The sequence below is a fragment of the Diadema antillarum genome, unplaced genomic scaffold, assembly GCF_040938485.1.
Source record: "Diadema antillarum isolate AM-2024a unplaced genomic scaffold, OU_Dant_1.0 seq00000182_RagTag, whole genome shotgun sequence".
Lineage (NCBI taxonomy): Eukaryota > Metazoa > Echinodermata > Echinoidea > Diadematoida > Diadematidae > Diadema > Diadema antillarum.
This window is the reverse complement of record NW_027271249.1, coordinates 1533919-1546508: the sequence shown is the minus strand read 5'-3', so window position 1 is coordinate 1546508 and position 12590 is coordinate 1533919. Positions and strand designations below refer to the sequence as shown.

The 12590-nt window shown below is 38.9% G+C and overlaps 1 protein-coding gene across 1 annotated transcript in view; it reads right to left on the bottom strand.

Moving 5' to 3' along the window:
* Nucleotides 1–3468: 3468 nt before the first annotated feature.
* The window catches only part of LOC139728522 (DNA polymerase theta-like), a 41429-nt gene continuing 32307 nt past the window's right edge, over nt 3469–12590 (bottom strand). The window contains exons 21-27 of the mRNA XM_071639459.1: nt 10152–10331; nt 8776–9079; nt 7602–7871; nt 6900–7084; nt 5750–5861; nt 4511–4780; nt 3469–3719 (exon numbers count right to left, since the gene is read on the bottom strand). Coding sequence (XP_071495560.1) covers nt 3469–3719; nt 4511–4780; nt 5750–5861; nt 6900–7084; nt 7602–7871; nt 8776–9079; nt 10152–10331 — 1572 coding nt within the window. The remainder of the gene's footprint in view (nt 3720–4510; nt 4781–5749; nt 5862–6899; nt 7085–7601; nt 7872–8775; nt 9080–10151; nt 10332–12590) is intronic.

Below are 12590 nucleotides of genomic sequence, written 5' to 3'. Positions count from 1 at the left end.
CATAGCGTATGATAACACTGATGATTGACTGTAAAACGCAGATTATCGGTACAGTAGTTTCAGTGAGTGTGTGAATGAACCTACATGGGAGCACTGTATTACACTGCTCAATTTCTTTTTTTTTTCTTCTATTGGTATGCTTTTTTAAATTTTGATAAATGACCAGTTCATGGTTAGACAGTTTTTGTAATGATTATCACTTTGCTATTCTGTGAGTGAGAAAATAGAAAAGTTATATCAGGTTAGCTTTGTAAATAACTTCTTCTTGTTAATTTAGTGGTTATTTTGTGTTAAAGAATTTTGTGATCATCAACACAGCCTGTTGTGCCATCATCTATCATAACAGCTCTTGACTGTGCAATACATAGAAAATCTCCCCCATGTGGAAGGAGAATTGAGGTAATTTAGAATGTCACCTGTAATACCAGGGCCTGTTTTATCAAAAGATACAATCGATTGTAAATTCCCTTACCACGCAGGCTGCCATAGACTTGTGATAAAAATCAACTGTATAATCAATTATAACTCTTCATAAAACAGGGCCCAGAATGCTGGCATGAGAGCGTTTTTCCAGCTTCTTTCAATCAGAACTGCAAAAGAGATGTACGTATTCTTGGATATCGTTTTAATGTCCTGTGACATCATTCTGGTTGCAATTAATTGGGAAATGTCCACATTTATTTATCGAGATTGCCATGACAATGATGGTACATGGTGATATTTATTATGCCATAAGTACAGTCAACCTTGCCCAAGTCGAATCTATGTGGACTGCGCAGTTCAAATACAATGTATGTATCTCATCACTGGGGCGACAAAACCTCACATCTACAAAATGTCAAATGTTCAGGAGAACAGAAAAACGTGGCAACTAAAGCAGTATATCAAATAGGATAGCCTTTCCTATGACATGCTGTGGTGGCTTCATTTTTGGGGTCAGACAGCTAGGATTTGGACAGGACATCACTTAAGTGATTATCTGACCACTGATCTCAAAATGTCATTTTCACAAAAATTACAGATACGAGGTCTTGTCGCCCCAGCGACGAATTCTACTGCTAATGCCCGGTTGATTCTCGCTGACCATTTTAAGGAAATACATGTAAAAAAAAGGCAAGCAGTGGAAGTTTAACATAAGTGACAAATATGATACAGGTGTACTTGACTTTGCATGCAAGCTTTTCATACAGCAGTGTTCTGTGGGTATCACGCTGATGAATGCGTTTACTTATACTTTCCAGTTTTCCTGTTTAAACAGTGTTTTAGCTTTGTTAACCCGTCGCATACGGGAACATGGTGGCCTGCGTATTAAGTCTATGGGCATTTTAGAATTCAGTACGGAATGGGTTAAGAAGTTATGTAATGTTCCCCCTTATTTTTTATTTTATTTTATTTTATTATTATTTTTTTTTTTTTGGGGGGGGGGGGTTGAAGGGCCTGGCACTCCTGCTAACTTGTATCACATACATGATGTATTTTCAAGTAACTAAGTTTGATGAAATAATACTGGGAGCAATCATGTAAGAAATTGGAAATGCTTGGCAATGCATTATAGAAAATGTCTGTATAGATCAGCCCAGTGCAGGGTAAATCTTGAATGTTGTCCAGATTTAAATGCACCTTTGGTAGTCACATTGTAAATATACCATTTTGTACAGAAGTCAATGTTTCTTTTCTCTAGTTTGTCACACACTCATACACTTAAAAAGACATTTGGCACATTTGAACTTTCATTCCATCATATTTTGTGTCTTATTTATTGACATCGTTGACCAGAATAAATACTGTACAGGTTGATATCGCAGCTTCCTACACTTGTTTTATTTTGTCTTTACTAAAAGTGTTTACCAATTTCATGTTTAAATGGCTATTCATATACTTCTGTTTCAGTCATAACCATCCTTGTCCATTGGGCTGTGATATTCCTTGTTTCTTACTATCCACCATTTTCTAATTGATCTATTGTAGCTTGTATTACAAGTGGAAATTTTCGTGGTGTAAAAAGTTACGCACATTTTGTGCAACCAAAAACTAGCACAAAAATAAAGCATGCAAATATTTTTGCTCGCCATATGGTCCTGTAGTTGCTGTCTTGATTCTGCAGAATTTAAAGCACGCGAAACTCATCTCACCCGAGTGCGAGGACTTATTCATTCAAGAATATCAATTTTACTGTACGATGTATTTTGAAACTGCCTGCAGTTATTTTTGAAAAAAAGGTGTCATCTTTGGATTCTCCATTTGAAACACAAGTCAGCTGAACAGAGACTTGCCAGGATAACAACATACAACCCAATACGTCACATTTTCAAATTAGTGTATTTCAGCGTAATATGATACAATAAGAACAGTAATTTTTTCTTATGACAGTATTGTTCATAGCAATGGAAATACAGATAGAAATTCATGGACATTAGAATATACACTTTGAATATACACAATTTAGAAATTTCCCCTGAGTAAAAGCACATTGAATAGTAAAATATGGTCATATTTCAAAATGCAAATAGGAGAGAATAATACATATAGCCTTTGATTCATATTTTTTTCCCAAGAAACACAGATTGTAATTTCATACTTTCACCTTACATTACAAAAGTGCTGAAGCATCATAAAATGCATTGTTACAGGACAAGTTGATTTTAACCTATTCATGATGTGCAAATGCAACTTTCATAAAATATTCACAAAATGAAATTTCCTATTTACAAATACATTCAACAAATAAGATACAATACAGTCCAATATACACTAGGTATACTGTACCAGCCCTTATTGTCTTGAATAGGTATTCTAGAAAGGAAAGCAAGAATGGACCCTTCGCCAAGACACAGCATTTACATGGATTTTTTTTTTTTTTCCGAGTGATATTGCACTGGGTTACAGCACATTTCTCTCTCAATTTAAAGCTGGATACGGTAACCTCTACAAATTACAATAGTTCATATGAATTTCCTTAACAATTCATTCATTGTGGAGTTGTAAACATAGATATGATTGATGGGGGTGCTACATCCTCAATTCATGTGATACAATTCATTCTAGCACAATCTTCCCTTCGTAACTTTAAGACCAAAATGATGGCAGAAAGTTCTAGAAGCATATGCTTGCTATTTTCAATCATCAGTTAATGTTTGCCTATTGACTGAGCAAACAAGAGTCAATCTTTCATTCGATGTACTAATATGCAGCGTGCGAGTTCACAGAATTTGTCCTTGGTCCCCAAAAGGCTTTGCAAATTTTTTTTTAGTTTGAAAAAAAAAAGAAAGGTATGCATGCATTTCCAGAAATTCAAAATCTCCACCATTCTCTTTCAGCTACACTTGCAAGAACATTATCTTCAATACCGATGCAAAGTATACATATCTGCACGTGTGTTATATGTGAAATTATGGAACGCATCGATAATGATACAAAAAGGGGGGGGGGGGTAGAAACCAAGGCACAACTTCATCAAGGCACAATTCATCATAGGTTCATGTCTTCCAGTGTTCCCCATGTCGGTCCCACTTTGACTTTGACAGGCAGCCTGACAGACAGCGTGAGGGCGCCTTCCATTTCTGCCTTCACCAGCTGTGCCACCTGATGGACGTCCTCCCTCCGCACCTCGTAGATGAGCTCATCGTGTAGCTGCAGCACCAGGAAGGCCCCAGAGGGCGTGGCGGTGGTGGCGGCAGTCTGCTGCAGTCGCCGGCTCTTGCGGCGATTAGGGGCGAGCCCTTCGGGAAGAGAGACAAAGATTGAATTAGACGTCGGTGGCTCCCTAGCAAGAAACAACATGAGAGTGCTGCAGTGTTGCCAGTTAAATGGAAGTGACATCTTTTCTTGAATTGTACAGAATTAATGATTTATATTACGTGGCTGCTGAGGAAGCAATGAGTGCTTTTAAGCAACAGTGGGACTCATGGCCTTGAAGTCTGCTCCGTAGGACTAGTGATGAGGATAGAGAGTCTTAAAAACACCAGTGCTGTCTGGGCACCTGAAGCAGAAACCTACAGGGCATCATTTCATTTAAAAAAATGCTATGATAGCAATTCTTGCCGCATCAAGAAAAGTCCAGCTTCCTGATTGGCTGTTGCTATGGGAAGTTGCTATTCCAGCAAAAGTTGGCATCCTAACATCTTTATGAAATGGGGCCCAGGGTGACAGTCTGTTGTCTATTTACTGAGCCAAAACAGTTTCTTTTAGAACAGATTTAACATTCAGACCCTTCTGTACACAGTGATAGTTTTTCTTAAATGAGAGAATGATTGCTACTGAGCAACAGAGGTCATTTCTACTATTGTCTTGATCGCAACTGCAGAAGAATGCAGCTGCACAATGTACCCACTGATGTCATTTTGCTGACTTCTACTAGTCGCCTGGGGCAAACTATCTGGGGTTGGCATCATTAGCAGAAGTACAGTGAAGGCTTAGACTCTTTTCTTCTTTTTTTCCCCCTTTTTTAAAACTATTTATTATAAAAGGCTTTTGTAGTCTCATAAGAAAGTTAGATTTTTGCTGAACTCACCCAGCTGTTCATCTGAGCGATGCCTGTGACTCCTCTGCGTGTCTGGAAACTCAGCGGCCAGCCTGCGGTCAATCTTGACCATGGCGGTCTTCACCAGGTCAGCGGCGGAGCCCTGGACGGTGGTGTTGACCGCCTGCCTCTCGGCCTGGCTCCGGGCACCGGGGTTGGTGTGGTGGATGGACGGGAGGTATCGCCTCCGGCCGGTTAGCGTCTGGACGTAACCTTTCTCCTTGCACTGCTTGACTACATTCAGCAGGTAATTCTTCATACCTTTGGGTGATCAGGAGGAGAAACAAAAAAATGATTACCATTAATTGAGGCATTAATTGAGCAATATAGAGAATATCATGGCTACAGTTGTAGAGATGTAATGCATAGTGATATGGAAGGCTCATATATGAGGTGTGTAGCACATTCTGTTCAACAATTCAGTTCAACTATACATTCTACATAAGATATTTTTTCTCCTCATACAGGGTTCCCACAGAAATTTTAAAACTGAATTCCATGACTTTTCCATGACTAACTTGCTGCTTTCCATGACTTCCTTTCTGGCACGGTTTCCAAAATCAGACACGTTATGATGGCCTCCACCTCCCCTCACAGTCATCCGTCCACCCACTATCTTACTCATGACATGTACATCTATTATCATTAGTATATGTCCTGGGAGTTATGTAGAATTTGGGATGTCACAAAACTGGGAAAAATAGAAATCATGAACACCAATCATAATAGCAGAGTATGATCACAGAGTATGACAGTTGCAAGACACAACAAACTGGAAAGCTGCCATAGCCAAGAGGTAAATGCAATTCCATGACTTTTCCAGGACTTTTTCACAAATTTTCCAAATTCCCTGACTTTTCCCTGACTTTCCATGACCACAAATTTTTCCAGGATTTTCCAGGATTTTCCATGACTGTGGGAACCCTGCTCATAGTCTAAAATCATAGGCAAAAACAAATAGAAAAACAAACAAACACAAATTTGTAACCATTATGTATCCCCCTTATTGTAATGTTGTAATAGAACAAACGTAACAAAAAAAACCCCAACATGATGTATCAAATTGCCTAATAATGCCTTAGAATCCTTGACTAGTGACATTTGTGCATGCCAACAGTTAAGTCAGTAAATTGCTACACCTAAACGTTGTATCACAGTTTAGGACGATGGTGTTAGGCATCATATTCATGCTTATTTCACTTCTGTTTCAAGAGGGCGCTACTGTCTGACCTCTGTACTGTCCCTTGAAGGACTCCATAAAAGCCGCTGCGTCCTCCTCACACACCCCCAGCTGCTCCCCTAGAGCTTTGGCTCCGATGCCGTACACCATCCCGTAGCAAATCTGTGGACCATAACACAGAACAGAGTCATTTCATTGCCGAAGTATAATACAGCTGGCATTACACAGGTCTACACACTAACCCATTTTTTCTACCGGTCCAACCTGTCTGTTAGACCAGTAGGTACCCAGTTTTTCCATTGTTTACTGGCCCATTCCTGAAAAAGTTACTGGTCAGACAGTGTATTTTACTGGTCAGGGATCATCAGACCAGTTCCAGTGTGCAGCGTTGCATTACAAAACGATAGGGATGTATGAAATATGGATAAACTGATAATGGTGCATTCTCTGTTTATGGCATATACTAATTGTACATCATGGTGGCAAATTGGTATGAAGATGGACTTGTCTTTCTTAAAATTACCCGGTACCTCTTTTGCTGCTGTCTCTGTACTCCAGTCTTTTAAAGGGGAGGTATGATTCAATGTCAATGTGTTGGATGATACCGTTCATTACACAACTTTTTGTGTCTAAGGATCATCCTAATTCTTTACAGTTCATGTGTCCCTTTTGTAACCCCCAAAATCAGATTCCTTTTATATGCTGGTATATTGTAGAGGTAAAATGTAGGTAATTCAGACCTTTCCTCAGAATAGTAAAACTGGAAACTTCTTGATGATGGAAGTGGAATGAATACTATAGATTTCAAATGAATTTGTCCAAACCTATACAAATTCCAACCATCATTCTCTATACAAAAGGGAGCATATTCTCGAGTGACATGGGGTTAGTTTTTAATTTCTTTTATAAAAACTCACAGGTGTATTACCGTAAGATTCAATACATGATGGTGGGAGACATCATTCTTCAACCATGCAAAATTTTGTTATGTTTTCAAAATGGATATTCAACCTTGAACTATTCTTATTTCTTTAAAAAATTTTTGACAGGAGAAAATGAGAAAGTACATGTACAGGAGAGCATGCAGAAAAGGATATAGAAACCATGATGAATAAAATAGGGTGCTTTACAAGAGGGTGCTACTTCAGCCGGGGGGTGGGGGCAGACTGGGACTGTGGTTGACCAGTGATGACCACTAACCTGCTTGGCCTGCTGTCTCTGCTCTGGTGTGACGTCGCCGATGTCTGCCTTCCTCCACTTGGCAGCTATCTGCTTGAAGACATCCCCGCCGCCGTTGAGGATGGCGATCAGGGCCTGGTCGTCGGCCAGATGGGCCAGCAACCTCAGCTCCAGCTGAGAGTAGTCTGCTGCCAGCATTAAACCACCTAAACAACATTGAGATAGGGAGAGGACATTCATGATGTGGCTCAAAAAGAGTCAGGGGAATGGTAACATCTTTCATACAGTCAGTGGACAGACGCATTAAATTGTCCTTCAATCTACAACACACTTAGTGTAACATAAATGATCTCCTTTGTGTCACATTGGAGAACATCCCACACGGAAACAGTGCTTGTAAGTTTTGTCGTTAATCAGAACTATTCCAAAAATATTCAGATTATTATGATCTTGCGCAGATCTCTAACTGTTGCATCGTGTATTACAGCATGGTATATCACCAATACTCATTGTGTAAGATATCAAAATATTCCTTTCGTATACGTCAGTTGGATGAAGGTAATCAATAAAGAGGCAAAGAAGCATGATTTTTGAGAATAGATGTACTGCAAAAGTGTTTGTAACAGACTACCTTGAGGGTGAAAATGGGAACCTACAAGAGCCTTTCTGAGCCAGCATTATTTTCAGTACATGGGGCTGTGCAATGTGCACAATAATCCCTACCTGGAAATGGGCAGAAAACTTGTCTGATGCTGACAGCAAACTTTGGACCCGGAGGTTTGGATGGCAAACTCCCTGCTCCGGTGACCGTGGTGTATGCTCCGCCCTTCGTCCGTCCGTGCTTGCTCCTACGCGTGCATGCTGCGGCGCTGGCGTACTGTCTGTTTGGAAGGGCCCCACCTCCTGGTGGGCTCTCTTCGATCACCGACGGCATGTGGATGTCAAACTCCTTCGGGATGGCTTGGATGTTGGGTTCAAAGGTCGCGACACGTCCTACATGATAGATCATCATTATAATCGATCAACACTTAGCACAAAGATGAATGAACATTCTAGTGTCACTGCCAGGAAAGCAGTAGATGACAGGTTTGAATCCCGCTGGTTTCTTTTCCCGACATGAATGTTAGTACATAGATCAACATTTGTACAGAGGGAGACAACTGATAAATATCTTTCTTGAAGGTTCTAATTGTTATCTTTTTTTAGTTTCACTATTCAAAACTGCATATGCCCAATGATACAGTCATTGTCATTTTAACGGCAACTTGTCTTCATGTATCACACATCTCTTCAGTGGTTGAACTTTGTCTGTCTTTTTCTGATCATTTCTACATTGCTGTTTGTAACTGAAAAGATGTCCATCGACATCTAATGCTAAATCTCTAATCTCCAAATTCATACAGCTGTAAAAGGAGATGAGAAAGTATATTTTTATAACACTGTAAAATTTATAAAGCTATTTAAAGAGATGGGAAAGTATATATTTTTTAAACTGTAAATTTATAAAACTGTAAAGGGAGATGAGAAAGTATATTTTTATAAAACTGTAAAAGATGAGAAGGTACATTTTTATAGAATTGTCAAATTTATACTACTGTAAAAGGAGATGAAAAAGTATCTCTTTCTAAAACTGTAAAATTCATATCACTGTAAAAAGAGATGAGAGAGTATATTTTAACAAGACTGTAAGATTTGTAAAACTGTAAAAGGAGATGTGAAAGTATATTGTTATATAACTGGAAAATTTACAAAACTGTAAAAGATGAGAAAGTATATTTTCATAAAAATGTCAAATCTATAGAACTGTAAAAGGAGATGAGACAGTTTCTTTCTATAAATCTGTAAAATTCATACAGCTGTAAAAGGAGATGAGTAAGTTCATTTTTAATTTCCTCACCTGTTGCAGTGTGTGTCTGGTAGACGGTGTAGACTCGATCCATCTTCAGTCCCTCATGGGGAACCTTCTCCTTCTGCAGCGGGAAGACGACCTTGGCCACCGCCGCCGAGATGCGGCGGAACTCCAGAATGACGTCGGGCAGCTGGTGCAGTGGCCGGAGCTTCTCCAGCGCCTCCTTGGACGTGCTGAAATGCTTGGCCAAGCGGGGGCGCCCTCTCGCCCCCAACGTCCGGCGGGGCGGGCCAGGTGCAGAGGCAGCCGTTGCATCCCCGTTCGGTGGCAATTTCAATTCAGTGTACAGAACCTGGAGGGGACAAGATTAAAACATAGTAACATGTCTCAGCACCTGTAGCAAGCCACTTTGCTCTCTCGGTGAAAGGAACGCTGAATTATGTGAAATCTACATCTTAGCTGGAACCGTACAGTGACAATTCATTGATTAAAGGACCTTTGTAATGCAAACGCATACTGATTTGTGTTGGCTTCCTATACCCTGACCATCACTTACTAGTTACACAAGGGAAAATGAATATTGAAATATGTGCAATATATCACTTTATAATTTTTCTGTTCTTTTTTTTTTCACATGACTGGGATACACCAAAGAAAATCTTCCAAACCAAGATTCTGTTACTGACAACATCTGTCAATCACTGCTACACGACTAATATCACAAACAAAGACAGATGTATAGTTAGAACTGAATTGCACTGCTAGTAAGCATGGGCCTACACATCTTTAAATTGCCTTAGATGTTGGTGCATTCCTATGAAGTAAACTCCCACAAGATATCGTAACCTGCCTTTTCTTAGTAACTTAAAGATTTCATTAAAAAAATGGCTATTTGGACAAGAAGTTTTGTAAATATTTCCTTGATTCCCTTTTCTCTTATCTCTCTTCGTAGATATTTCCTTTCTGCCTATCTCTTTGCCATAAGCATCTATTCATGATAGATACTCATGCATTAAAAATGCTCATATCATCACTGTAATTGGACTGTTTACTGCAAAACAAGGAACGTTTGCGTGTGCTTTAATCTAAAAAAATTCACAACAGCCAAGATTTGCGAAGTTAGAATGTTTTTGACTACACTACATGTGTTGAATGCCAGTGACAATTCACAAAAATTTCATGCTGTGCGCATAAAAAGCAGTTGTCCACAATTTGCATAAATTTCATGCCACGCAAAAGGCTGTTCTCTCCAATTTTCAAAAATTTCATGCCGTGAAAAAGGCCATTGCCTCCAATTTGTAAAAAAATTTCATGCCACGAAAAAGGTTGTTGTCTCCTATCTGCAAAAATTTCATGCTGCAAAAATCTTGCTTTTCAGTATTCAACCATGCAGTCTCCTGAGCAGGGAGAGAAGTGGGCATTACCTGAGCGATGTCTTCAGGTGAGGTGAGGGAGAAGCAGTGACCAGCCAGCTGGTAGGCTTGCTCCTCCAGGCTACCCAGCTTGGCCTGCATGATGGCCTTCTGGGTTTCGCACTCTGCCCCGTCCATCCCGATCCCGTTCAGCTCCACTCGGGCCAGGGTCACGATCGACGGCATCTCAACCTTTTTGGCATTAATACAGACATAGATAACTGATAGATAAACTGCTACCTTTTATTGGATAATTTCACGACAAAAGAATTGCCCTGTCCACCACAATCCCGTTCAGCTTCACTAGTGCCGGGGTCACAGTCCAAGGTATATCTACCTTTTTGGCATTGCAGGGACAGATTACAACAGTTAGCATAATACTTTAACAATGGCAAAGTTGGAGGATATAAAAGCAGTCGAGTCAAAGAGACAGACAAGCCAAATTTGAGTATACTGGTACATAGAATTACAACACCTACTATAATAGTAGAGCAGATAAGCCGAAGAATTGTGCAAAATTTGACTAAAGCATGAAACTTTCACCATTGTTAGTACATGCTATAAGATTAATTTTAAGATCGGGAGGTAAGTCTGAATTGACCTCTGATGACCTCGAGGTCAATGACCTAAAAATGACCTCAAAATGAAAGAAAATTGATATTTTGTGTCATTGGTAAATGATAAACACAGTAATGATGTACTAAAACTTAATTTTTGTCACAGTGAAATTGTTTTCATGTTCATCAGAGCCTAGACAGGTTTCTACCTTTGACCTCTGATGACCTCCAGAGGTCAATGACCTAAAAATGAAAGAAAATTGATATTTTGCGTCATTGGTTAATGGTTAACACGGTAATGGTGTACTAAAATTAATTTTTGTTACAGCGGAATTGTTCTCATGTTCCAAAGAGCCCTGACAGGTTTCTACCTTTGACCTCTGATTACCTCCAGAGGTCAATGACCTCAAAATGTCAGAAAATTGATATTTTAATGAGTCACTTGTAACTGAAACACGATAATTATATTAAAACTAATTTTTGTAAGTGGAATTGCCTCAATGTTCCACAGAGCCTTTCAAGCCAGGTTTCTACCTTTGACCTCTGATGACCTAAGATGACCTATGATGAGGTCAATGACCTCAAAATATCAGAACATTGATATTTGGTGCAATTGGTTGATGATAAATATGATTAAAGGGATAGTACAGTATTGGTGGAGAGAGAATTGGGCTTTTAACTTTTTGCGAGATACCAGGAAAACACTTGATATAGTACGAAGCATACCATTTTAAGAGGAATTCAAAGTTTATTTGATGAAAATCGGGTGTGGAATGAATGAAACATCCAAAAACAAAGTAAAACAAAGCGATCGTAATAAAGTGTGGGTCCCACATTTTATTAGAATCGCTCTTTTTTGGATATCTCAGCCATTTCAAAACCAATTTTCATCGAATAAACGTTGACTTCCTCATAGAATTACATGCTCTTTCATACTTCATAAGAGGTTTCTCATTATCTCACACAAAAAAAAAAATGTTAGAAACCTGAAATTAGGTCTCAACCAAAACTGTACGATCCCTTTAAGATGTCATATTCATTTGTATTACAATTGAATTGTTTTGCTATTCCACAGAGCAAGAGAAATTACTCATGTATCTCTACCTTTGAACTCTGAGGAAGGTGACAGGTCAATGACCTCAAAATATGAGAATATTGATATTTTCTGTATAGTCAATGGTCAACTTATACCCGATGTACACAATCATGCATTATAAGGATCGTACAGTTCTGGTTGAGACCTAATTTCAGGTTTCTAACATTTTTAGGTGAGATAATGAGAAATCTCATATGAAATATGAAAGAGCATGCAATTTTATGAGGAATTCAATGTTTATTTGATAAAAATTGGTTTTGAAATGGCCAAGATATCCAAAAAAGAACGATTCTAGTCAAGTGTGGGACCCATACTTTGTAACGATCGCTTTGTTTTACCTTGTTTTTGGATGTTTCAGTTATTCCAAACCCGATTTTCATCAAATAAACTTTGAATTCCTCTTAAAACAGTAGGCTCTGTACTATATTATACGTGTTTTCTTGGTATCTTGCAAAAATTTAAAAGCCTAATTCTCATCTCAACCAAAACTGTACTATCCCTTTATGCTATTAGCATTATGCTATAATAGAACAATCATGTCAATCCATGGAATATTGGTCATTACCCTGTGCATTATATCCAACTTTGACCTTTCAGGACAATGAAAGGTCACTTGCTGCTTATAGCTCTTTGGAGACCTTTTTTAACCAATAAAGAAAAGGCTCCACGGCAAAATATTACAAGATTACACAGTATAGTGAAGAAGAAGAAGAAGAAGAAGAAGTAGAAGAAAGAGAAGAGGAAAAGAGATCTGCTGTCAATGATGTAGAGCCAGTACCAATCAGTTCCATGGTAGAT